This window comes from Equus przewalskii, chromosome 3 (assembly GCF_037783145.1).
Source record: "Equus przewalskii isolate Varuska chromosome 3, EquPr2, whole genome shotgun sequence".
In the NCBI taxonomy this organism is placed as follows: Eukaryota; Metazoa; Chordata; class Mammalia; order Perissodactyla; family Equidae; genus Equus; species Equus przewalskii.
Genome location: NC_091833.1, coordinates 34,800,239 through 34,825,507, shown reverse-complemented (window position 1 = coordinate 34,825,507; position 25,269 = coordinate 34,800,239). Strand labels below are relative to the sequence as shown.

Sequence of the window (25,269 nt, the reverse complement as noted above, 5' to 3'; positions counted from 1 at the left end):
CGTGCCACCCGTGGACCCCACCGGGCAAGGCGGTCCCGAGCGCAGACAGGAAATACTATCTGGACATTTCCCAATCTCCGAGGCTTGGGGTCACGCGGCACAGCCCCGGAGAGGAAGCGCACACTTCGCCGTCTGCCTCCTTCCTTCCTTCCTCCCTCTCTACACACCCCCCCACCCCCCCCCCCCCACACCGCTCTGCTCCCTTCCTCCTTCTTCCCACCCACAGATGTCCTGGGCTCCAACTCTGACACCGGAACAACACACACACAGCTCATCACCAAGAGTCCAGCAGGAGGGGAACAGCAGACCCAGATGTGGAGTGGGCCGCCATGGAGCATGTCCCCAGCCAAACGTCAATAAATAGAGCAGGGAGGGGTCAGGCCCTGGGGTGTCCCTGCGTCTTAAACAGGGGCTGGGGGGCCACAGAGAGGAGGTGCCATCTGAGTACAGACCTGAAGTGGAGAGGGTGCCAAAGGGACAGGGAGAGAAGGTCGGGCAGAGCCGGTGAGACGCAGAGGTCCTGGAGCCATGGCACCCAGCCCTCGGAGGGAGGCGCTCAGGTCAGGGCCGGGAGAGTGTTTGGTGATGGTTGTGCCATTTAATGGACAGGAAAACTGAGGCCCAGCCAGGATGGTAGTGAACCCGAGGGGTCCTGCCCCCAGCCCAGAGCTGGCAGAGCGCAGCACCCTCCTTCCGGGCTCGGACACTGACCCGAGGGTCTCTCGGCAGCGCAGGCCGAGGTGCAGTTTGTTCAGGCCCAGCCAAACCTGGGCCTCGTCCTGCCTACTGTCTCTGCCTGGGGCCCCTGGGGAGGAGGCCCATGACCTTGAGCTGCAGCCCACAAGGCCAGGCTGGCCCGTCGGTGAGGGAGACATTGCCCTGTGGGAAAGCGGCTGTGGCCTTGGGTGCCCAGGCCCAGAGTGGTGGGAAGGAGAGTGGGCCAGGGGCTCCACGAGGCCATCCCTGGGGGACACTCTGCACTGCGGCGGGCCCTCGGGCTCAGAGGGCAGGCCTTCTGAGAAATGACCTGCGTGCTGCCCACCCACTGGACGGGTGGAGAAGCAGGGACCAGAGGGACGTGGCCTCAGGGCTGGATTTCAGAGCCCACGCGTGGCACATTCACAGGTGATAGGGGCAGGACGCATGGGCCTCCACGTCCCATCCCCTCATGTGGGGTGCTTCCAGGAACCCCGACATTGGCCACCCCAGAGTGACAAGGACTCCCCACTTCCCCGGCAGCTGTTTGCTCGTCTGAGGCCATCTCTGTGGGGTCCTTTCTATCCAGATTCTTCCCGCAGTGTGAGCATGGCCATCTGCACACTCTCCCTGGAGATGGAGGCTCTGAGGCGTCTTGGCCCCGAAGCTTAGGAGAACCCGCTTTCAGTGCCATGCTCCAGGCAGTTCCCAGGGCAGGTGGGCCTCCCCTTACGGGGCCTGGGGGCCGGGGGCCGGCCCGCTGCTCCCTCCACCTGTGGCTGTCTCTCCGCTCTGTCCACACCGCACGTGCCTCCAGCCCGTCCCTCCACCTGCTCCATCTTCTCTCCCACCCGCCTCCGTCTCCGGGGTGGTGGGGCCGAGGGCTGGTTGGCATTGCACTTTGGAGGCTTGCAGGGGATGCTGCTCAACGACACAGCCACACAGCCGTTTACGTGATCCTGTCGTGAACTCGCCTCTACCTGCCCGCCCCGCTCACCTCGCAGTGGCCCCTGAGGGATCCTGCAGCACGGCCTGGGGGTGCACTGGCTTCCCACATGGGGCAAGCCAGGCCCTCGGGGCCCAGGGCAGAGGACCCTCGGGGGCAGGTGGGGGCCTGGGCTCCGTTTTCTCAGCTGCAGGTGGTGGGAGCTTCCTTGGGCTCTCAGGTCACTCCCGCTGGCACCTTCTCCTGTCCTGTCCGGCCCACTCCTCTGCTCACACAGGGCCCTTGAGACTCCTGCCTGGGACCTCTCGAGGGCTGCCCGACACCAGACATACCCCTGGCCACTCTCCCGCTCTCACAGCCACAGGTGTCTGTACACCTCTGTGTGTCCCCGGCCAGCAGGCCTGTGAGTGCACATGCCCCTGTGTGGGTGTGTGTGAGTGTGTGGAGGAGGGCGCACATGTGTGTAGTCCGCATATGTCTCTGGGCTCATCGGTGAGGTTGGGGGCCCGTGGGTCTGTCGTGTGTGCACTTGGGGCTTGGAGGCCACCTGGGAACCGCCCGCTGCCTGCAGGCCTGGTGGCTGAGCTGCCCTGCCCAGGGCAGCTGAGCCGGGTGGATGCTGCCACCTGCTGGCCAGGCACGCACCGACCACGCCTGGGTCTCCAGGCTGCAGGATGGGCTCAGGATGCAGGGGACTGGGCTCGCTCGGCCAGGCCCTGAATGGACTAGAGCAGCGGTGAGTCCCGAGGGCGTGGGACAGGCTGGCGCGCAGGTGGTCCCAGAGCATCGGATTTGCAGTCTGGGGCGGAGGCCTGGAATTTCCATCATTCCATCCATTACGCGGATGCTGCTGGCCCCGGGCCATGGAGCCATGGTGAGCTAAACGGGGGCATGAAGTCCTGCGGCCCCACTGGCCCCATGAGTCTCCACCCTCAAGTCCCCAGATGGGCTTCCTCAAACGAGGCTCAGACTCCATCTACCCCAACCCTAAATCCCAGCCCCGTGCCCCTCTTTGCGGCACTCAGTGCCCCCTGCCCCAGGCCCCACTGCAGAGACCCTGAGGAGATCAAAGCCCCCCAGGGTAGGGGCTGCCTCTGGCTCCTTTCCCAGTGCACAGTACGCGTGTCGGTGCAGATGGATGGCCAGGCGCCTTGCCGAGTCACTCATAGTGACCCACCCCGGCACGCATCGATGAGAGGGGCTGAGACTGAGGGAGAGGACCTGGGGAGGGCACTCCTGGTGGAGGGGACTGGCCAGGCCAGGGCCTGACAGGACGCCGGTGGACAGGGGCTGGCAGGGGAGTGTGAGGGTCGGGCAGAGGCCCGAGGGCTCGGACAGCAGTACAGCAGTGTCGAAACCCCACGGTTGCCTGTGTGTGATTCCTCTCCTTGTGGGCGGAGCTGGGCGGGGCTCCCCTCCCCCTCCCCAGTGGGTGTTGGCGGGCTGCTCTGAACAGCCCCCTCCTGCCTGGGCCCCAGCGGCCTTCAAGATCAGGACAGGATGTCCGTGACTCTGGACAGCTCCCCCTGCGGGTCTTTAGGACACGGCGGGCCCCAGGGCTCTGAGCCTGTGGTGGGGGAGGGTCTCCTGGTTTGACCCCCTCCTGTGGCCTCTGCCGGTGTTCCTGGGTCCCCGAAACTGAGCCCTGATAATTATCTCCCAACACTTACTCTCCCTGTTCCACTCCCTTGAGCTGTGAAGCCTGGAAACAAAGGAGGCTGTGCCGTGGCCTTATGTGCCAGGTTAACAAGCCTGAGGAGCTGGGGGGCCCCAGTGCTGCTCGGGGCAGCTCTGCAGGGCCAGGTGCCCAGGGACAGCAAGGAAGCAGCAGCTGAAGCCCAGGCTTTCTGAGCCAGGTCCTAGGCTCCTGGGCGGGCAGGGCGGGGCTGGTGGGAGGATGGAGGCCACGGCCGGAGGAGGCGCCCGTGCAAACAGTGGGAATATATTTGAGAGGATGCGTCCGCTGTGATTTGTCCAGTACAACCTCAGAGGCCCCACATTTTATTTATTAGCACAAAGGCATTCTGAAAGGTGATTCGGGCCCGATTTGGTCTCTTTTGAAATATTAAAATAAAACTTCTGACATACACATTGCACCCAAGGTAAAAACGAAAAAACAGAACGGAATGGACCACGAGCCTCGGAGATTCCTAAGAGCAGAAGGCGCCTCTCCACCCTCCAGGGCCCTTTCAAGACACGGTTCTGTGAGAAGGACGTGCGGGCCAACCCCGGGTCATGTCAGTGCATGGGGCACCTCGGCGACCGGGCGGCAGCGCCACACCCCGGCTCTGAGGGCCCCGTCCCGCTGCTCCTACTGTGCCTGCCGGTGGCCAGGAGCCAGTGAAAGACTTCTCGGGCTGCTGGTGCCCGTGGGCCTCTGTGCAGCCCCTTGCGCCTCCCAACCCCGTCTCCCCAGGGAAAACACACCAGGGAAGCCAGTATTCACATTACGTCATGAAATAGCACCAGAAACTTCAGAGTAGAACTGCTGACACTCGCAGCCGACAGCTCCGCGTGGGAGGAAGGCTCTAGAAAGGGCGATCGCAGAGCCTGGGGTGGGGGCCGAGGCGCGTGGGGAGGCAGGACCGGCAGAGCTGCCCGTGAGCAGCTTTCTCCACGTTCCGAATGGGAGCCTGGTCCCCAGGGTTCAAGGTGCACTGGAGACCGGTGTTTCCCTTGGCAGCACGGACAGTGGCTGGCACGACCCTGTGGTCAGAGAAGGGCTGTTGTGCACTGGAGGGCAGGGCGGCTCAGGAATGGTGGAGAGCCCTGTCCCCCTGTTTGATTTCTAAGGTCACTTTGGAGTTCCAGGAACAGCAGCAACAAGACTAAGGGAGGCTGCCACCATCTTATTTGCAGCTGCCTCCACTTACTTCCCTGCTAGATGACATGGGGGGGACCCTGTGCAAACCTTCAAATGGGGATTCTGTGGCTACTGTGCCTCAGCAAGGGGGCACACGGGGCTGGGGCAGGGGGCATGAGCTGGTACCTAGAAAACAGCTTCATGGTCTCAAAGAGGCTGCAGCTGGCCCGCCCCTCATCCTTACCTTCCAGCTAGAAAGGGATTACTGTCCACCCCAGGCCCTACTCAATGCATCCCAGTCTCAGCTGTAACACCAAAGTCTGCGCATTGGTATAGTTAAGTCAAGTGGATTAAGACACGTCCACCAAGCAAACCATCTCGGAGGACTGAAGGTTGGTGGCATAGCACGGAGTCCCCCATTCACTGGGTTCATCCCCAGACCTGCTCCCAGGCACTCACTTGCTCCTATAAATTACTCAGAAGGGTCCTTTTTCAAAGGGATCTTGAAGCTGGTTAGTCTCTGCCCGAAGAGCTGGCTGAGGAGGTCACTCTGGGATTCCGCCGTCCGACAGGCACGGGAGGTGGCGGGTTCAGCACCGTGGACAGCTCTGCCTCTCTTGGGGGGCCTGTGCAGGGGTCTCCCCGAGGGAAAGGCCTTGCCAGGCCCCTCCTTGCTGCGCCTGCTGTCCCCGTGGGTGTGGCCCGGCTCTGCCTTCCGCGGCTCTGAGGGCTGGGGGGGCGTCCTGCTGTTCTGACTGCTGGGCCTGAGCTTGGCTGGGAGCAGGCGGCTGGGAGTTGCTTGCTTTCGGGGGGCCCTAAGGGGTTTGTCAGGGACCGGGGGGGTTCTCCCCAAGCCCCCCCCACTGTCACTCCTGCTCGACCCCAGAGCCCGGCCCTTTCTCTTCTTCTCACCGCCCTCCCCACCCTCCCTGGGGCCCAGGCTCCCTCGGAGCCCCTGGTCACCAGCTTCCCTTGGTCCCTTGGAGAAGCCCCTGTCTGGGGCTCGAGGGAGGGGCTTGTCTGGGGTGGGGCTCTGGCCTGGGCAGCTGGGCTTGGCTGGGGTGGTGGCTGTCTCACTTTGGAGCTGCCCACTGGCTGGCTGGGGCTGGCTGCCGCCTGCTGTCTTGGTGCCGTGCCTCAGGCCTCCACCGCCCTGGGCGCTGGGGCCAGGCTTGGCTTTGAGGGAGGTGGACTTTGGCCTGTCCTCAGTGCTGCAGGCTGGATCTCCAGGTGCCGGGCTGGCCATGGCCTTTTTCAGTTGCACCAGGAACTTGGGTGCTTTGCGGGGGGTGGACAGGGCTGACTTGTCTTTTGAAGAACTCCGGCCACCCCCAGGCCTGGTGGCACTGCCCTTGTGGGAGGGGCTCCCTGTGCCCCCGTCAGGCACCATGTGGCTTGTGGCCACCTGCTTCTCCTTCTGGAGTGGGGAGGGGGCTTCCGGGCGATGGTCAGAAGCACGTTTGCCAGGGACACTGCAGGTCCTGCGTTTCCCAGAGAAGGGGTCCACAGCCCTCTTTTCCTCGGCGTCTTGGCTTCTGACCCCTGGCTGGGGCAGAGACTCCCCTGGTGGGAGAGCCTGCTGGGGAAGAGGCCCAGGACTGCCTGGGGAAGCCTTGTCCTCGGAGTTCTTCACGGCTCGGCCCAGTTTGTGGCCATCTTCGCCATCAGCTGAGGCTGCCGGGAAGGGAGACAGAGATGGGGGCAAGAGCTCCTGGAGGTCAGAGGGTAGATCACTCCCCCCAACTGGGTGGCCCACAGGGTCTCCAGGCCTCTCCGGGGTCCCGGGCTGCCCCTTGCTGGTGCCAGGAGCTGCCTCTGGGCAGGGCTGGAGTAGGGCTGGGGGGGACCCCTCGCTCAGGGTGGGGCTGCTGCTCCGGGACAAAGGCTTGTCCATGCTGGGCCCCGGGGAACTGCCGGGCGCGGCCACCCTGCGCCGTTTGCTGGGCAGTGTGCCCTCACGGGCGGGGGCCTTCTGCCCGGGGGCGCCGGGCCTCCTCACGCGGCGGAACGTGAAGGGCGGCTGCCCCCTCCTCAGGTGTTTGTCCATGTGTCGGTCGAACTGCTCCTTCTTGGCAAAGGTGTAGTTGCAGGAGCTGCAGACGAAGGACCTCTTGCTGATGTGCGTGACGTTGGCACAGAGCTCGCAGGCGTACAGCGGCGTGTGCTGCAGCTCCAGCTCCTCCTGCACCCCGTGCTCCCCGCCCAGGTGCACACGCAGCTCACGATGCTCCGAGTAGACCCGCGGGCACTGGGGGCACAGGTAGACGCGCTGTGGGCTGTGCACCGCCAGGTGGCGCTGCAGCTTGAAGGGCTTGGGGAAGCGCTTCCCGCAGTGGTGGCAGTCGCGGGAGGGGTCCTTGCAGTCCTCATGCACCGGGATGGCCTGCAGGAGGGGCTCGTTGCTGGAGCAGGGGTCGGGGGACGGGCGAGGGGACGTCTTGGCAGAGCCGCAGGGTGGAGCGGGGTTCACACAGGCTGACGGGTTGCCCTTGCCCAAGGCTCTCTCTGGTGCCGAGGCGCCATCTTGGTTTGAGTTGTTGGCAGTGGCCTTGGGTTTGGCCCTCTCCCTCAGGAACTCTTTCTCAGCTCCCGGCTTGCGCCCCGATGCCTCTGTGGGGCCCCCATTTGTCTTGCCAATCGAGTGCACTCCCCTGTGGGGTTTGGATACCTGCCCCATGATGCTGCTCAGGAAGTGCGTGACTGCGCTGTCCCCCTCCCAGCATCCAGGCAGGGCCCCCAGGGACCTCCGTGCCTGCCCCTCGCGGGCAAACCGCATGGCGTGCTCCCGTAGGTGCTCATTATACATCCAGACGTCAGCCAGCTCCCTCAGGCACATGCCACAGACCCACAGCCCCGCCTTGCCCTGCAGGTGCTTCTCCTGCAGGTGCTCCCGCAGCAGCTCGCGAGAGCCGAACCTGCGCTCCACGCACATGTAGCAGGTGGGGGGCGGCGAGGGACTGTGGGCCAGCTTGTGGAGATCCAGCTCGCCCAGGCCATGGAAGCGTTGGAAGCACACCCTGCACTTGTAGGGTGCCCTCCTGGCCTTGGCGTGCCCATCTCTGCTTGGGGCCCTCTTGGCCCCGGCTGCCTCCTCTGTCCTTTTGCTCCGTGGCCCCTGGGAGTTTGCCGTGGCCTTGAAGTCTAAGAAGCTTGTGCCAGGGAGACCCACAGGGTCTTCACAGGGCCCTAAGAAGCTCAGGTCTTGCATCTCAAGCTTGGTGCTGAGCACCTTGAGATCCACAGTGTTCCCGGGGAGCCCACTGTCATAGCGTTCTCGCTCCAGGTAAGGCGGCTCAGGGCTCACGTCTCCAAGAGAAGAGGCAGTCTCTTCCGAGGGGGCCCGAAGCTCCAGGCCTCGCCAGGCCGCCGGGACCATGTGCAGCTCAGGGATGTTCTCTGCCCGGTGTTCCTCGGCGTGGCAGGAGGGCGCTTCCTCCGCACAGTCCGCCTCCAGCTCGGGCTCCAGGGCCCACAGGCTGGGGCCAGGGGCCCAGGGGTCAATGCCGGGTACCTTGCTGCTGAGGAAGCCCTCCAGGAGGAAGGACTCGGGCAGACCTGTGGCCTCATCGCCCCAGGGGTCCTCGTGAGACAGGCAGAGCGAGCCCGAGTCGCTGAGGTCTGTGGGCAGGTGGGAGGGCGGGGCTGCGCTGCCTGCCCCGTCGCGGCTGGGCTCCAGCAGTGGCGGGGGCTTCAGCTTTTTCCCACGCTTCCCGTAGACATGGGGGTTCTTATTCCGAGTCCAGCGGTCACCCAGAGGGAAGAGCTGGGAGAAAGAGGCCTCGTCATCAAACAGGCTCAGAGGGTCCCCGAGACCCGGGCTGGGGGCTTCGGGAGTGGTGCCCTCATGCTCCTGGACCCCGTCTTCCAGGTTGCGCTGGGGGTCCTGGAGGTGACTGCTGATCGTGCCACTGGCTTCAGAACCACAAGTGTCGGGGGGGCCTGGGGAGCCCGAGGGAGGCCTGTGCCCCTCCCAGACACCGTGCCCTGACCGGCTCTCGGCAGCTCTGCTGTCCCCTGCAGGCTCTCTATAGACACCCGAGGTCCTGGTCTCTCTGGGACCGCAGCATCCCCCTGCCAAGGCTGCCTTCTGCACCCCTGGGCCTTCCCCAGCAAGTGCCCCCTCCCTTCTCCCTGAATGGGCCACCTGATCCCCGGGTGACTTCTGTGTGGGAGTCTCATTTGGGTCCGTGGCCATGAGAGGCGGCTGCGCGACCTGGGTCTCCTGCTCTGCCTCAGGTGAGAGGCAGCGGCTGGGGAGGACTGGGTAATTGGCAATCACAGTTGATGGATTCCAGCTGCTTGTATCTGAAATCGCATCAGGAGAGACTCGAGCACTGCTCTCCTCCCGGAACCTTCTCGCTCTGGGCTTCCTCGCTTTCTTGTTTGACTTCCCTCCTGCCTCGCTGGGCAAGTCTGTGGGCGCTCTGCCCCGCCTCTGGCCTCCTCCCTTCTCTGCTGGTTTGAGATGGTGCTCCTTCTTGTCCAGCTGGTCCCGTTTCCTGGGCTCTGCAGACCTCACATCCGCTCCTTGCTTGACCAGGCCTGGGGAGTGTGGTTCCCGGCTGAGGGGACAGCCTGGGGTTCCCAGAACGCCGAGCCCCTGTCTAAGCTCCTCGGACGTCTCGGGACCCAGGGCGTCCTCAGGAGCTGTGGAGCCCTGGACAGGAGGCGGCCCAAGAATGTGGCTGGGGCTGCTCAGCGAGCGCCTCGGTTTCTCCTTCCCAGGCGCCCTGCGGCTTTTCTTCCCGGGGGGGCGGCATGTCCGGGCTGCGGGCTGGGGGGCGGGCAGGGCTGGCGGGCTTGGCTGGGAGGGAGCCCCCTTGTGCAGCCCGTGTTTCCTGGCTCGGTGGCGGCTCAGGCCTGGCCTGGAGCGGAAGGAGGCCGAGCAGACCTCACAGGCCACAGGCCGCCCGTGGGGGGCTCGGTCCTTCCAGTGGCCGTTCTCAGTGGTCACAGGCTTCTTTTTAAAGCAACGAGGCTTCTGTCTGGGGTCCTGAGGGCTGAGGGGGTCCCCCTGAGGTGTCTGGGGGAGGATATTTCTGAGGCTTGGCGGGGAGTTGGGTCTGGAGTCACTGTCTATGCTGCTCCTCCGGGACACGGCTCTGCCCAGGTGGAGCTCTGCAGGAGGGTGGGTGACCGTCAGGCCTCTGGTGCCAGCTTCAGGTGCCCTTGTAACGCCAGTGTGCCCAGCCTCAGGTGTCTCCAGGACTTCCTGTCCCTGGAGGCTGGCCCCTGCCTCGCCTTCCAGGCCGGCGTGGGGTTCTGGCCCTACGGCCCCCTGTGTGGAAGGGTGAGTGGGCGCAGTGGGGATGCTGCGGCCTTCCCTGTTTCCTGGGGGTTCTGACGAGGGGTCCCTGGGGATCCCGCTGGGGCTGGTGCGGGGCAGGGCTCCCTTGCAGTGAGCGTCTGGCCGCTTGGCCCTGGGGCCTCTCACTGCCCCCATGCCCTCTGTGGTGGGCAGGGCAGCAGCCTTGACGGTCACTCTCAGGGAGACGGCCCTCGCTGGGGGTGGAGGGGCAGCACAGGTAGGAGACAGCCTCAGCTGCTCATTCCTGGAAACCTCTAGGGTTCCTGACATGTGGTCTTCAGGGTTGTCCCCATGATGGGTGGGAGTGAAGACACCGATGAAGCTGGGCCGGCCCGTGGGAGGGTCTCCCAGGGGTCTGTGGTCCCCCAGGAAGGGTTGGTAAGCTGGGCTTTCCTTGAGGCCACAGGGGCTTGTCCTCAAAGATAGGTCAGTGGGGGTTGGGGTGCAGTCGGCCCTTTCCGGAGGTGTCCAGGCAGGAGAAGGTGCCGGCAGATGCTGCGGGCTGCTAGGGTACCCGCAGGATGGAGAGGCTGTGAGCAGCCCCCTCAGAGCCCCCGAATGAGCTGATGGAGGGTCTTCCTGGGGCAGGTGCTTGAGGCCGCAGGGAACGGAGGTGGCTGAGGATGGGAGCGAAGGGGCCCAGCTGGCCAGGTTGCTGGTGGTGGGCACTGGGTTCTCCCCAGCGAGCAGCAACTGCTTCTCAAGGCCTGGGCCAGCCGCCTCCTCTCGGGTCTGGTCCTCAGGCCCACTTTGGGCATGGGCTGCTGCCAAGGCCGGGAGCAAAGATTCCGAATCGGAGGAGGCGGGACTTGGGGTGGCCTGTGCCTCGTTCTGTGGGCCCAAGGCCACCCTGCCTTCCTGCAGTTGTCCCCCTAGCTGGTCTGCACCCATGGCTGGCCTGGCCAGAGCAGTTTCAGGACTGGCATTGACTGTGGCGAGGTCACCCGGCCTCCCACAGCTCCCCCTCTTATCTGGCTGCAGCTGGCTGGCTTGGCCTTGGCCCTTGGGCTTCTCAGCCTGGCTGAGCATGCCCAGACGTCCATCTGCCTCTGGCCCTGGCTGACGTCCAGCCACTGCAGGGATAGCTGTCATCTGTGCACCTCCCAGGGAGCCCCGGGTGGGGCTGCAGGCCATGCTCCCACCTTCCACACTGTCCCCTTCCAGATCTGAGGGCTGGCTGCACTGAGGGCTCTGGGCATCGGCAGGTGGGGGCTCCTGGGAGCCCCAGGCCTCGCCTTCCCTCTCAGCCGCTCTGGCCACTAGGAGCTGGAGTTGCTGCAGTGGGCTCGCAGCTGGGTCCTGGGGCCTCCCGCCAGGACTGGCATCGGGCGTGCAGGCAGGACTCGGGGAGGCCCCCACTGGGACCAGCTCCTTGTTACCCTCAAAGCCGGGGCCCCCTACCATGGGGTGGGGGAGACCCGCTCCTTCTGGCCCACCTGCGCTGCTGACAGATTGTCCCTTGGTGGTCTCGCTGTGACTGGCACCAGTAGGTGGGGTGGCACCTGGAGACAGAATCCTGGCACCCCGAAACACCAAGTCAGGTTGCAGATGGGCAGTGGGGCTGCCAAACGCTCCCAGCTCGGGGGGCTCTCTGCAGGGCCTGTGTGCCTCATGGGCTCCTGGGAGACTCCCTTGTCCCCATGTGCTGGGGAGGGGCAGCAGGAGGGTGTTGCTTCGATGGAGTTTGGTGGCCCTGTTGTTCTTAGGAAGTAAAGGCTCCTGGCTTGGGCTGCACTTTGCTGACTTTCCCACGTCCAACGGGGACTTGAGCAGCTCTCCGGGGCCAGGGACTTCTGGGCAGAACTGGCAGTCCCCTTCTGGCTTGGGGGGCCCCATCTCGGAGACTATGTCTTTCTGCACCGGCTGGAAACTGAGGCGGGCCTCCGTGGGGCTGAAAGGAGCCCCAGAAGCCACATCTTTGTGGGCGCTGCAGGGAAGAGCTGCTTTTCCAGCGTGGAATGCGGGCCACTCCTCCTGGGGGCTCCCCGGAGGCCCCTCTGCAGCGGCCACAGCAGTTTGTGCCCCTTCCGGGTGTGGACTCAACTCCCCAAGACTGGTGAGGCCAGCTGTGGAGAGTGAGTCCTCGCAGGATGGGGTGGCCTGGGGGATGGGCAGAGGGGTGCCCGGGCCCAAGGGCACCCCACCCGCCTGCTCAGCACTGCCCAGCCCTCCTGGGGCCGCGTGCACATCTTGCCTTTTCAGCTGACTTTCTAACTCGGTGACCAATCTCTTGATCTCTAACTCGTCCTCAGACAGGTTGCTCATAAAAGTGACGCCACATTCAGTAACTTTGCCAGGTAGAGGGGGAGAGCTGGTGGCTCTTGTCCCTGGAGGGGGACACTTCTTGCTGAATGCCTTTTCCTCTGAGAGGTCAGGAAAATGGCCCATGTGGCTGGGCAGCATGGAGGACGCGTCCTCCAGCAGGGACCAGCCCTTTTCGGGCAGAAACGATGGGTATGGTGGATCTGACAAGGGTTTCCTCGGGGGAGGGTGGGCACATGCACATGGAGAGTGGGCGTCCCCACTTCCAGACAGGCTGCTGTAGATCGGCGGGTCGAAGCCGTCCACAGGCAGCCCGGAGAAAAGGGGCGGGGACTCCAAGGTCAGTGGCAATCTGGCTTCGCCTGGGTCTGTGTCGACCGTGTAGGGTGGATTCCTGGGAGGTTTTGGCTCAAGGGAACTGGCGTCCACACCATCCTGGCGAAGGTGCACACTGTTGGCTGGCGGAGTGTCCGGAGCCGAGGGCTCGGGGTACAGGTCTTCGTGGAAACAGCTGGCCAGGTCTTTAGGCCCAAGGAACAGCTTGCTGTGGGGGCTGCTATAGGGCTGGGGCCCCTTTTTGGCAACTGGAACCCCCGCGGGGTCTCTGTTAAACACAGCAGGGTCACAACCAAGATCTGGAGTCTTCAAAAACAGGGTGCTGAGTTTGGGGAAGGCAGCATTGGTGGCATTAGCGACAGGCACCGGCAGTTCTCTTGGTGGGCAGGCAGGGGGTTCCTCTCTGTCCTGGGAGATGGGCGGCTCCGGGCCCTGGGGCTCTCCCAGCAGACTGCCCGCCCCTGGAGCTGGCGAGCTGCCCCGGAGCCTCACTGTGTCCTCTCTGCTGGACTGTGGTCGCTCTGGGGCTGGGGGGCTTCCTCCCACACACATGGCTGGAGAAGAGCTTGAAACCTCTCTGAGAAGTTTTGTGGTGTCAGGGGGCAGCTTGTCAGCAATTTCAGGGTTCTTGGTCTCTTGAGAGAAGTCCAGCGATAGACGGTTTTCCTCTGGGGTCTTGGCACTGCCGGGGACCTGCAGGAGACATGTGGAGCCTTTCTCCTGGAGGCCTGCTCTGGCCTCGGGGCTCTCGCTGGGGCCTGGGCAATGCCCACCTGGCTCTTGTGGGGTGGGGGAGCCCCCACCCTTCATGGCTCCCTGCCTCACGACCTTCCTGGGCTTCTGCTGCTCTCCTCCCTCTCTGGGACTTGGGGTCAAGTCTGCTCCCTTCCTCTTCTTGCCTCGGTGCCACCGCCGGCTGCCATGGCGGGGCCGGCCTCTGAAGTGGGGGCCCCGCGGCCGGGAGCTGTCCTCCTCCTCAGACTCGGAGGCGTAGTCGTACTCCCGGGGCCCGCCATCTGTGGCGCCACGCGGGGGCCTCTCGGGCACTAGAGAGCAGGGGCCGCCCTGCGCTGGCCGGCCGTGCCGCTTGTTCTTCTGCTGCACGATCTTGTGGATGAGCTCCTTGCTCCAGGTGCCACCCCGCGTCTTCCTCCTCCTGGAATCCTTCCCGGGGGACAGTCGGAGGCGCCTGGAACTCCTGGTCTCCACGGGGACAGCCTGTCCGTCAGGATCTGCATGGCTCTTGGGGGCCTGGGTTCTGAGGTCCCGGGGGCGGGGCACAATCGGCTCAGCCCTGTCCCCCTTCCTCCTTGGCCTTGGGTGGGTGGCTCTGGTGCCCCTGCCGGGCCTCTTGGTAGTGTTGACGGTGTCCAGCTCTTTCTGGAACAACTTAAACTGCTTCCCTCTCCTCTGCTGGCTGGCCGGGCTGGCCCCGTCTGCCTCCGCAGGTGCTGGACCCAGGGAGCGGGTTTTGGGCCTGCTGTGGGCTGGGTAGCCCCCGTCCCCAGGGCGGGCAGCCTGGGGCTCCAGCAGGGCAGCCACTGCTGGGAGCTGGGGCTGGGCTTTGCTCTCTGGCATTGCCCCCACTCTGATCTTGGAGGGCTGCCCAGCACTGGGACCTCTGGGGCCGGAAGGTTCCTCATCGGTGAAGACGTCGATGAAGCTGCTGTCAATCTCAGGGTTGTCTGACTGGTACTCCAGGCCGTTGAGCGCCTCGGTGATGAGGCTGTCCAGCTTGGCTTCGTCCTCCAGGTCCAGGTCTGCAGCAGGGAGCGGGAAGGGGCCAGCAGCCAGGCCGGGCAAGAAGCTCGTCCTCAGGGGGTCATCTTTGCCATCTGCCCGGACGTCCCCACCCAGCAGAAAGGGGACCATCTTGGTGTGGCTGAGCAGGCCTGGGCTCCCACTGGCTGGTGCTTTGGGAGTGGCCAGCATGGAGGGGGCGGCAGGGGGTGTGGGGAGCCCTGGGGACTGCTGGTGGCCATCCTTGGCCCTCGCCAGAAGCTGGCTGCAGAACTGCCGGTGCTCCAGGAAGGCGGCCAGGCTGCTATAGTTCCGGTCACACTGCTTGCAAGTGAGCAGCACGTCCAGCTGGTCCAGGCTGGCGCTGCTGAGGGGGAAGTGGTGTGCAGAGTAGGGGGGTGGCTCCCGGGGGAAGACCTCCAGCCCCCTGCTGCCCACCTCAGGGCCCGTGCTGGGGAACGGGGCCTCCTCCAGGCATTTGTAGGCGCCGTCGGCCCCCAGCCCCTCTGTGGGCAAGGGGAAAGCCTTGACGGGCTCTGGCTGGTAGTGGATGGGGAGGGCGTGTGAGGGCTCGGGGGACGGGAAGGGGCTGCTGGTCTCCTGGGCGTGAGTGGAGTGCTGGTAGAAGGAAGAGGGCCTGAGCGGGCAGGGGAGCTGGCTCTCCTCGGAGCTGGGGTTGGCCGGGCTGCCGGACAGCGGTGAGAGTGAGGAGCAGGTGCTGCTGCCGGCCGTGGTGGTGGCGGGCGAGGGCAGCGGGGACTCACTGGGAGAGGCTCCCACCACCCTGGGTGGTGGCAGGCTGGGGGTCCCTCGGGGTGAGACCTGCGGCTGGGCTACCCCAAAGAACAGGGGCTGGGTTCCAGGGTCCTTCAGCCCATTGTAGGTGAACAGCCCAGGGGAGCCGCTGCTGTGCCGGCCGGGGCTGTTTCTCAGGACCACCAGCTTTTCCCCCGGCCCGGGCGTCTTGCCGGCAGCACCTAGGGCTCCTTGGCTGCCTCCCTGCCACTCGGGGGCCCCTGGCGGGAAGGGCAGCCGGCTCAGCATTTCCATTCTGTGGGTGCTGGGCCTGATAGCCGGGAGGGCCTGGGGCCAGGGCAGAGGGGAACTCTGGGGGAGCCCGAGCTGCTGGCCTGGGCTGGGCTGGCCTTCAAAGAATGCACTCCTTGTGGCAGCCGGGGGACCCAGGGCATGTGTGGGGTAAGGGGCTGTGGGAGGTTCCCACAGCTGGGGCAGCCTGGTGGGTGGGGGACCTGGGGCAGCCAGCTCTGTGTCTAGAGACCCTGGGCTGGTACCCACTCCGCTGGCTCTGGGGCTTCCATAAGGCTGCCCAGGAAAGTGCCTCTGGGGCAGAGAGTTTGGGGGCCCCCTGGGGCTCCCCAGCCCATCATGGGCTGAAGGCGGTCTCTCGGGGAGGGCTTGGGTCATTCTTTTGGGCACACTGTCCGGGAAGGTGGCTGTGCTCTCCGAGAAGGAGCTGGGGGCCGAGGGAGCAGCACCAGTGGTGGGGAGAGCACCGGCGAGGTCGCTGGTGGCCTCGGGGCCGCTGGGCCGGCCGGGATAGCAGGGTGGGGGTGGGGGCGCAGGCCGGGCAGGCTGGGGGTAGGCCAGGCCTGTGCCCACCGCCTCCTCTGGCCACGCTCCCCGAGGTGGGTGGAAGGCAAACACCAGCGCCCTCTCGGGGTACTCAGGCCCGGCTGTGTCCTCGGGGAAGGGTTTCAGGCTGGCCCCATGCAGCGCAGGAAAGGGGAACTGGAAGGAGACCCCCCCGGGGCTGCCACCTTCAGGAAAAGGCTCCGACTCGGTGGGGGGGACCCCGAAACTAGCACCTGGGAAGCTGTTCTCAGCAGCGGGAGGCCAGGCATTGGGTCCGCTGACCTGGAATTCCAAGTAGGAGGCCGGCCTTTGGGGGCTGGTGCTGCGGCCCCGGGAGGCCCTGCGGGGTGGGGGCCCAGGGGGCGCGCTCGGTGAGGTATAGTTGGTGGAGGTAAAGGTGGAGGGGGTCTCCTGGAAGCACCTTGGGAAGCTGAGCTCACCGGGGGCAGGCAGGGCCTCTGCCTCTGGGGGCCGGGGGGCATCGTGCTGTGGGCCCTCGGGGGTCTCATCTGGGGCGGGTCTGGCCCTCGAGCCCGCGATGCTCAGGCTGTAGAGCTGCTGGGGGCCGCTGTCCGCCCTGCCCACCTGCCGGGTGCGAGCCTGTGTGTGGCTCCTCCCTGGTGGGGCCCGGGGGCTGCCGCCCTTCCCCGGGGTGCTGCTCAGAGACTGGGCTCTCAGGAGCTCCACCTCCCCGGCCTGCCATGGCTGGGTTTCGGGGGCCTCCTCGGCCTGGGCCCCGATGCCTGTGGCCTTGGCAGTCCTGCTGGCTGGGGCGCCGCCCCGGCTGGGGGGCTGGGAGGGGCCCCCTGTGCCGCCGGCCGTCTGGCAGGGCTGCAGGTCTCCCGTCACAGTTGGGGGCGGTGCTCCGCGGGGCTGCTCCCCAGGCATGGCCCCTCCGTCCAGGCGCTAGGAGGAGGCGGCGGTCCCAGGGGGTCTTCGGGGAGTAGGCTGGGCAGCCATCCTCGCCCCTCGGGGGGCCGCGGAGAAGCCTGCTCTCATGGTCCCGAGTGGAGCCTGCAAGGAAAGGACAGAAGTGAGTAGGGAACCATGGGGCTCCGTGGCTCCCCCGGGAGGCTGTGGCAGGATGGGTGCAAAGACCCTCACCCTCAGGGGAAGGGGCTTGGCTCCGAGGGCACCTCGGGAGACAAGAGGGAGTGGTTCCTGCCAGACTGAGCACGGGGTTCCCTGGCGAGTGGGGGAGGGGAGTGCTGCTGGGGGCCCCAGGGTGTGAGAGGACCCCCGGCCGCTTCAGAGCCACCCTGTTGGGCGCTAGCCAGGCCGTGAGCACACGAACTCCTAGACCTGCAGAGGGCCCATGGCAGGGATGGGAACACCTGGCGGCCATCTGCCGGCCTGAGATACCACCCAGGCAGGACCAGGGGAGAGCCTAGAAGGATGGAGGGGGCGCCTTCTCCTGCCGATGGGGGCCTCAGTCGGAAGCTGAGTCGCAGGACACAAGGGAGGGGAGACTGTGCACACGCATCTGGCCTGAGGCTCACACCTGGTCCTTCCGGGCCTTGCAGGCCGCCCTGCACTGGACAGCCTCAAGCTCCCCGCTCTGGGGACCGCCTGGTCAGCACCCTGGGGGGGCCAGCACCTGCATTTCTAGGCTCCCTCCCCATGTTTGGAGACCTGCTCAGGGACTGCCCTCTCTGAGGAGTGACCTTCTGCCTGAGTCGAGGCACAAGTGTCCCTTGGTCACCAGGGTGGGCGTGGTTACAGGGCTGACCAGGAGAGGATGCCACGCTGCCCCTCCACTCCCACCCCAGACCCCATGGATGGTCCCCCATCCCACCAGCTTAGGGGCCACTCCCCTCCTAAGCATAGGCTTTGCTCCCTCCTCTGGGCCCCATTGCCTGGTGCCAGTCCTCCACTCCCCTTTCCATCTGCAGACTGGGAGACCTTGGGGCAAGGGCTTGTGGGTAAAGTTTATTAAATGAATCAGTGACAGCAGTAAGAGCAGCTTGGCTTCTGAGCACTTGCTGCAGGCTGGGGTGCTGAGCACTTTCCATCAGTTGTGTCTCTGTCCTCGCAGTGGCTTGGAGTTAGAGCCGTTACTGTCGCCCCCGAGTCACCGGTGAGGACTCGAGGTGTGGGGAGGTGAGTAACTCGCCCGAGGCTTCACGGCTAGTGAAGGACGCAGGGGTCCCCGGGAGGGGCCTCCTCTCAGCCCCACACCGGCTCAGGGCCAGGCTGTGCCAGCATGTGCCCCTCATGACGCCCCCTGCCTGGGAGAGACGCAGTCCGAGAGCAATGCTGGCCCCTGCCCGGACTTTGAACCTCATAGTGCAGGTCCCGACTCAGCTGCTGACCTGCTATGTGACAGGGACTAGTCCCTTAGCCTCCCTGTGCCTGGAAGTGGGGATCCTGGTGGAGTCCCCCAGTGCACACACCAGAGGAGGCCCCTCATGGGACGTTCACCGTTTGGGCCTTTTCTGATGGGCCCTGTTTGTGCCCCAGCCTGGGGGCCTGAGGTGGGCCCATGGTCGGACTCTCTGCTGTCTCCCCACGGCCTGGGGGCTGGTGCACAGCGGGTGCTCACGGACAAGGCAGGCCAGTTTTCACACCCTTGACACAGGGACGGTCACGGTGTGCCCCCAGGGTTGTCCTCAGGCTCAACCATCTACATGAGCTGGCACAGTGCCTGGCACACGGTGGGCACTCGTGGAATGCCAGTGCCTCGGTTTACCCATCTGTGGAAGGGGCTGCTGAGCTGCTTCTCCCTGGGCACTGCTTGAAGCCAGACAAGAGTTGGGGTCTGTCACCCCTCCAGGCTGCAGCGACATCTTGGGGCGGGGCCACCTGGGCCATCCTGCGTGGGTCTTTAAGAAGGAGCAGGAGCCTCTGCCCCCCCTGCTTTCGGGGGCGCCCTCAGCCTCTGGGCGTGCTTGTCACTCCAAATGCCAGCAGCCCTGAGTGAGCTCTGAATGCCAGAAGGCTCCCCAAGGCGGGCAGCTTGCATTATTACCCAGATTCTGCCGTCCCCCACGGAAAGACTGTCCTGGCCTGATCGGCTGCCAGCAGGCTTGGCCACGTGGCTCGATCTGGCCGCTGGATGTGAGCAGCAGTGACTCATGCACTTCCGAGCAGAGACTTTCAGAGCCGAGGCTCAGGAATCCATCTTGCCACCTTTGTGAGGGCTGAGCTCGCAGGCTGTGGCCAGGCTGCTTGACCGTCTTGTGGCATCAGAGGAGGCTTCCTGGAGGAGGTGGCATTGGTTCTGGCCACGTGGATGGCCAGGCTTGGGGCACCAGGGCAGAGAGGGCATTCAGAGAAGGGGGAACTGTGAGCACAGGTGGGTACAGGGCTAGCTGGGGAAAGCTGGACAATGAGCTCTGTGCCCGGGGGAATGCCGGGTCTGGGTGAGATCATTAAGGACAGCGAGGCCTTTGAAGCAAGGCCTTGAAGGGACCCCAAAAGAGTGGGCAGCCAGCAGCTTAGGCAAGGGTGGCCGGCCTCATTATGCACTCTGACCTGGGCCAGGGCACCTCCTGATGCTCGCCCTGCCACCAGCTCCAGGGGGCCCCCAGCCAGAGCCCCTCAACCAGCTGTGGGCGGTGATCCAGGGTGCGCCAGCCAGGAGCTGAGTCTGAGCCGGATGGGGGCTGGTGTGCATCCTTCCCTAGGAGCCAGGAGGGGCTCTGGCCTGTGGGACCTCCCTCCTAAACTCCCAGGCTGCCTGGGATGTGGGACCCAGGCCCAGGGCTCCACTCGAGAAAGCAGTGAAACCCACAGGGTCAGAGGTGCAGATGGGTGGAGGGCCTCCTGACCTCACAGGGCCTCCTTCCCCCACCCCCAGCAGGCTGGCCCCTGGGCCTCCCCACAGCTTCCAGAGCTTTCTGGGGGGGGGAGGGGGTGGCAGTAAGGCCAGAGGAGCCATCCGACACTGTGGAGGCCCCACAGGTCCAGGCTCCAAGCTGCACCCCCCAGGAGGGAGGGGTGGGCGGGGGCTGGGGCCGGAGAGGCTGATGGCCCTGGCTCTGATCCCTGCCTTGTGCCTCACTGAGCCTCGGTTTCTCCATCTGTGACCTGGGATAACCCTGGGACCTCTTTGAGGGTCATGGTCAGGTGAGGTCAGTGACGGCCTTTTCATAAAGCGCTCAGAGAGCAAGGTGGGGACCAATGTGCTCCTGTGGAGACTGTAACTATGGGGCCCTGTCACCCTCTGAGCTCCAGTGCAGACAGACTGCAGGAAGGGGCTCACGGGCAGGCTGGGCGGGGTCTGGAAACAGGCCTGAGCCGCCAGTTTGAAAGAGCTGCGCTGCAGGCCGCTCAGGAAAAGAAGGTCTGAGCTGACAGCCTGGCGTGACAAGCTGCAGTCCGCACCGCCCCTCTGCCCGGCTCCGGGCTGTGGTAGGAAGCCTGTGTCGGCTCCTGACAGCGGCTCCTGGAGCTGGCCTCTTGGGGAGGCAGCTGGCAGCCCCACTTAGCGCCCAAGCTGGGAGGTGGAAGCAGACGGCTGGGGCGGTGGGGGCATGGGGACAAGGGCATCTCCGGCTGGGGGTGGCCTGCCAGCCTCCGCCAGCTGTCCCCGTCTACGTACCTGGGGAGTCGGCCCTCAGCTGGGTCGCTGCACAGCTTCTTGAGCAGTGAGGATTTCTTGGCTGCAAAGAAAATGGGAAGCGTGTCAAAATCCATGTGGTGCTTGGCTGTGGGCCCAGAGTCCCGGGGAGGAGCGGGTGGGAGGGAGCAGCTCCCGGGCAAGGCCCCCAACACCACGTGGAGCCAGCGGGGCCTCAGGGCGCCAGGAAGCCGCCACGGGGCCGGCAACGGGTGAGCTCGAGGCGGCGGGCAGCTCAGGCAGGTGTGGCCACTGCGTTACATTTCTTTTTGTTAAGTTCTTACGGTTGCGCAGGCTACACCTTCACCTGGCTCCCAAAGGCGAGACGGTGTCCAAAGGGCTGCAGCGAGAAGTCCCATGCCCACCCCGCCCCGGCCGAGGACCCGCTTCCTTCCATCTGCTGAGCAAGCACCGGGGCAGCTTCTTGTGTTTCCTTCCAGTTTCTTGATGCAAAACCCAGCAAATATGAATAAATATTCCAATTTCCTCCTTTCTTCAATGAAAGATAGTCTACCATGATCACTGTTCCAGACCGTACTTTGTGCATTTAACAAGGAGTCTTGGAGATGACTCCACAGCACTCCATACAGAGGTTCCTGCCTGTCTGTCTGCCTCTCCACCCACACGCACAGAATATTCCACCTAAGGGTCGAACAGCTACTTATGCATCCAGATCCCTCTGGCAGCCTTTACAACAAACACACGTGTGAGTGAGACCCACAGGGTGAACTCCGAGAAGAGATGGAGCGTCAAAGGGCAAATGTTGTTTGTGGTTTGGAGAGAGACTGTCGATCAACCTCTGTCGTGGTTTTAAAATGTGGCCACAAATTTTTTGATGCCCCTCCCTCCAAAAGGTGGAGCCAATTCCCTCCCTTTGAATGTGCGCTGGACTGGGTGACACACTGCTAACGAAAAGAATAGGGTGGAAATTAGGTCATAAAAGGCACTGTGGCTTCCACCTGGCTCTCTCTGATCGCTCCCTTGGGGGCTGCCAGCCACCATGTGGTGAGGACCCTTGAGAAACCTGTGGAGAGTCCACAGGGGAGGGACTGAGCCTCCCATCCACAGCTTCGTGAGGAGTCACCTCCAGCCCTGGTCGAGCCTTCATACCAGACAGCAGCCCCTGCTGACCTTTCCTCTACAGCCTCAAGAGAGACCTGGAGCCAGAACCACCCAGTGGGATGCACCAGATCCCCGACCCACAGAACCGTGAGATGATGATGCGTATCGTTTAAGCTGCTGTTTGTCACTCGGTGCAGACAGCCCGCCCACAAGGACAACACTGTGGGGCTGTGCCCACTTCCCTTCCTCCTGACGATGGAGAGAATACAAGGCCTTAACAGGAGTCCCGGCATCACAGGGCGGGAAGGGCCCTGACCTGGTGGGCAGGCTGGGGGCTGGAGAGGGCGTAGCATGGCGGTGTCCAGTGCAGAGCTCTCAGCACACCGCCCATTCATTCATTCACTCGCATTTCCAGACATCTGTGCCGACGCTATGCTGGGCCCTGGGCATACACTCACGAGTGACTGCATCACAGCCTCCGCCTCACGGAACTCACTGGGAGTCAACGCAGGACTACAGATGGGGAAACTGAGGCTCAGAGAGGTGGTGTGACTGACAAGTCACGCTGCACACAGACAGGCCCGCAGGGACGTGCTGGAGAAAGTCGCTCTGCTCCTGGCCCCCCTCAGGGGCCCCTTCCCCTCGTGGGGAGCCCTTTTCCCCGTGCCGAGCCTGTGGGCAGAGCTCAGCCACCCACTCCCTCTTTCCTTGGTCCCAGGACAGCGGGCCTGACGTTCCGCCCGCCGCCCCGCCAGGGCTCAAGGACGGGTCTGCGGTGCTCAGACCACGGGGCAGGCGTGGGGCGGCGTGTGCGGGGGCTCAGGTTCCGCCCGGCTCTTGGCAGAGCCCCGGTGCTCACGGGTGTCAGTTTCAGCAGGCCGGGCCCCTTTGAAGTCGGGAGACCCAATCCCCGATCCGGGCCTGCCCCAGGGGTGCGGGGTCTCCTTTCCCTCTGAAACACAACCTGGCCCCTCCTAACCCCCTCTGGCCCGGCGTCTGGGGAACTCAAGACCACGGCTGGGTGCGGGGCAGCAGCTCCTGGTGAGGAGGTCCTACCGCAGGCCCAGCCCCTGCCCTCCCAATGCCCCCTACCCACCCCCGAGCCCCTGGCCTGGTGCAGCACACAGCCTCTATTCCCGACCCTGTTCCCTCACCTCCTCTTTCACCTCTGGCAGCGGCCTGCCTCTCCGTCCTGGAGCCCCACTCCTCTCCCTGCCTCGCCCGCGGGGGGCCCCAGTCCTGGTCAATTCTCCTGAGTCCCACCTCCCCCCAGACTGGATGCCTCCTTCCCCATCCTCCCGATTCCCACTGCTTCCAGGGAGACTGTGCTTGGCGGACTCAGCTGGGTGGGGCTTGAAGCCGGCTGTGGGACGGGGCCAGCCGGAGCCTGTAAAGTGGGGAGGATGGAAGTCCTGACCTCAGAGGGCTGTCGTCTGAGATTAAAGGGACCCGCAGCTAACTCGTCCGCGCAGCCCAGCACACGCAGGCGCTCCCCGGATGCTTGCTCTGAAGGCGCCCCCTGCTCTTCCAGGCTCCCCACCAGGCTCCCTCTTCCAAGAAGCCTTTCTAGCTGCGCGTGCGAGTCCACCTGTGAGGTGTCGGTTTACCTGGCAGCGCCCCATCAGCAGTGATTGATCTCGTGAGCCCTCAGGGGCAGGACTGTCCTCCCACATCCTGGTGGCCTGGGCAGCTCTGCACTCAGGATGACACCATCCAGTCAGAGCTCCGTGCCCCCACCTCCACATTTGACCCTTGGCCTCCTGCCCTCAGTTTCCCCAGCTGTAAATGAGGTGTCCAACCCGAGGCCACCTTAGGCCTGTTCTGGCTCCCTCTTCTGTGACCAATGACGTCCCTGCTCATGGCCCGGGCAGCCTGGAAGCTTCGCTCCTTGCCCTGTGGCCTGTGCGGCCCACCACTCAGTGAGGGGTGGGTTGAATTTTCCCGTTCCGCTGCTTCTGCGCCTTCCGGAAAGGCAGGGACTCGGCCGTCCAGCTTCCGGCCCAGCGGCGCGGTGGGGGAGGGGCACCTGCCCTTCTGTCTCCTCGCCCTGGCCATCAAGGACTGAGTGTTCGTGTCCCCAGATGCCTGTGTTGACGCCCTAGGCACCAGTGTGGTGGTATCTGGAGGTGGGGCCTTCGGGAGGGGCTCAGGGTTAGAGGAGCTCGCGTGGTCGGCTCCGTGCCCATTCCGAACCTGCAGAGAACAAGGCTATAAGCGGTCTCCGCTGGCGCAGGGTGAGCGGAGGGGGCACAGTGGTCAGGCGGGCACAGGAGGCGGGGACACACGGCCGCAGGTCAGGCACCTTCTTCATCCTCCATCCCTCCCCACGGAGCTCTCAGCGAGGGAGACAGCGAGGGAGCCACGACAGTGACTGCAGGCGACAGGCTTGTTTCCTCACCTGGTCTCCACGGCCACCCACAAGCTTCACCCTGTTCTCCCCACTTACAGATGGGAAACTGAGGCACGGACGGGGCAGGTCTGTCACCCAGGTCAGCACCGAGAGAGGGGTGGGCAGGTCCGGGCGGGACGCAGGTTAGGATGGACTGACGGCCGTGGGTGTGATGGGACAGAGCGAGGGAGTGGGTCTGGGTGAGGGTGGTGGGCACTCAGGGCCTCTCTGAGGTTACCCTCAGCCATGCGTGGCTGGGCCTTGGGTGGAGGCCTCTCGGGCAGGCGCCAGGGATGGGGGACTCCTGGCGGGAGGCATGGTGGGCCAGGGTGGTGAGCACGTGGTGCTGGTGAGGGGATGGGCCAGTTTGGGTTTTATTGGTGGGTAATGGGAGGCCAAGGAGGGTCAGGGACTCAGTGGATGTGGGTGGGGCCCACATCCACACCCAACCCCAGGGCCCCGCTCCTCATCCTGGACACCAAACAGGAGGCAAGACATACACACCACTGGGTGGAACAGAGCTGGGAAGGGCAGTGGAGCTCCAGCCTGACCTGGGTGCAGATGGGGAAACTGAGGCACGGAATAGACTCAGGCCAGTCCAAGGTCACACGGCGAGTCTGGGAGGCAGAGCCTGGAAGAGGACCTTGCCTCTCCACACAGAATGTTCTCCCTGAGCCTCTGGGTGGCACCAGGCTGGCCTGGGTCTAGCCTGACCCCCTCTGATTGTTGATTCCCGCGCTGTCTCTGGCTGCCCATCCTGGCAGAGCCGCTTGAGCTGCGCCTCCCTGGGCACTGGCCCTGCCCTCAGCCTCCCTGGGCCTGCCCCATGGCTGGCCTGTGGCTTGGCCCAGCCCCTGGCTGGCTGGCCTGCTCCGACATGGGCTTGGTGGGTAAAGCCAGGCGCCCCACGTGCCAGCTCCGCCGGGCAGGGGCCTCTGGTTCCAGGTCATCTCTGAGCAGCATGGCCGGCCACAGCCCGTGCCGACACTCAGTGCCCCACATCCGTCCCCGCTGGCCAGCAGCCGGCCGTGCCCATCTCGGGGGAGCCTCGCGGCCTGGAGCAGCCTGCCCAGGGTCTCCACCTGCAGTAGGCTCCAAGGGGCTGCGGGGCGGCTCGTTCTGACACCAATTTTACAAATATTCCCCTTTCCTCTTCCTTCAAACACTGCTGCTTTGCTTAAAAACTATCTGTTACCCAAGCTCTCAGATAAACCTTTGCAGGTAAACGTATATCTGAGATACGGCCCGAGGGTCCGTGTAAGAAGCCTGCGAAAATTATCAGCTGCATTTATCTTAATTACTTTGGGGGAAAGTGGAGGCTGGCGTTGGATGGGGCTGGGAAGCGTGTTCGTCCGCCTTATCGGGGTGCATATTTGAGATCCTTTAACGGGAGGGAGATAAGAGGAGCATGTGGGAGAAAATGATGTCTTCGAAAATGACAGGGAGGCAGCCAGAGGGGGGCGGGGATGTGTGCTTAAAGACACGGCTGGGCCCACCGAAACCGCCGAGGGCTTCGGGGCGAGCGCACCGGCCTCTGTCCTCTGTCCCTTTGTCCCTCAAAAACCCATAATTG

General features: G+C 64.6%; 1 protein-coding gene across 1 annotated transcript in view; it reads right to left on the bottom strand.

Annotated features, from left to right (window-relative positions):
- Positions 1–3,627: 3,627 nt before the first annotated feature.
- ZNF469 (zinc finger protein 469) overlaps positions 3,628–25,269 on the bottom strand; it is a 53,392-nt gene continuing 31,750 nt past the window's right edge. Inside the window, exons 2-3 of the mRNA XM_070612492.1 lie at positions 20,228–20,288; positions 3,628–16,698 (exon numbers count right to left, since the gene is read on the bottom strand). Coding sequence (XP_070468593.1) covers positions 4,918–16,572 — 11,655 coding nt within the window. The 5' untranslated portion in view covers positions 16,573–16,698; positions 20,228–20,288 and the 3' untranslated portion in view covers positions 3,628–4,917. The remainder of the gene's footprint in view (positions 16,699–20,227; positions 20,289–25,269) is intronic.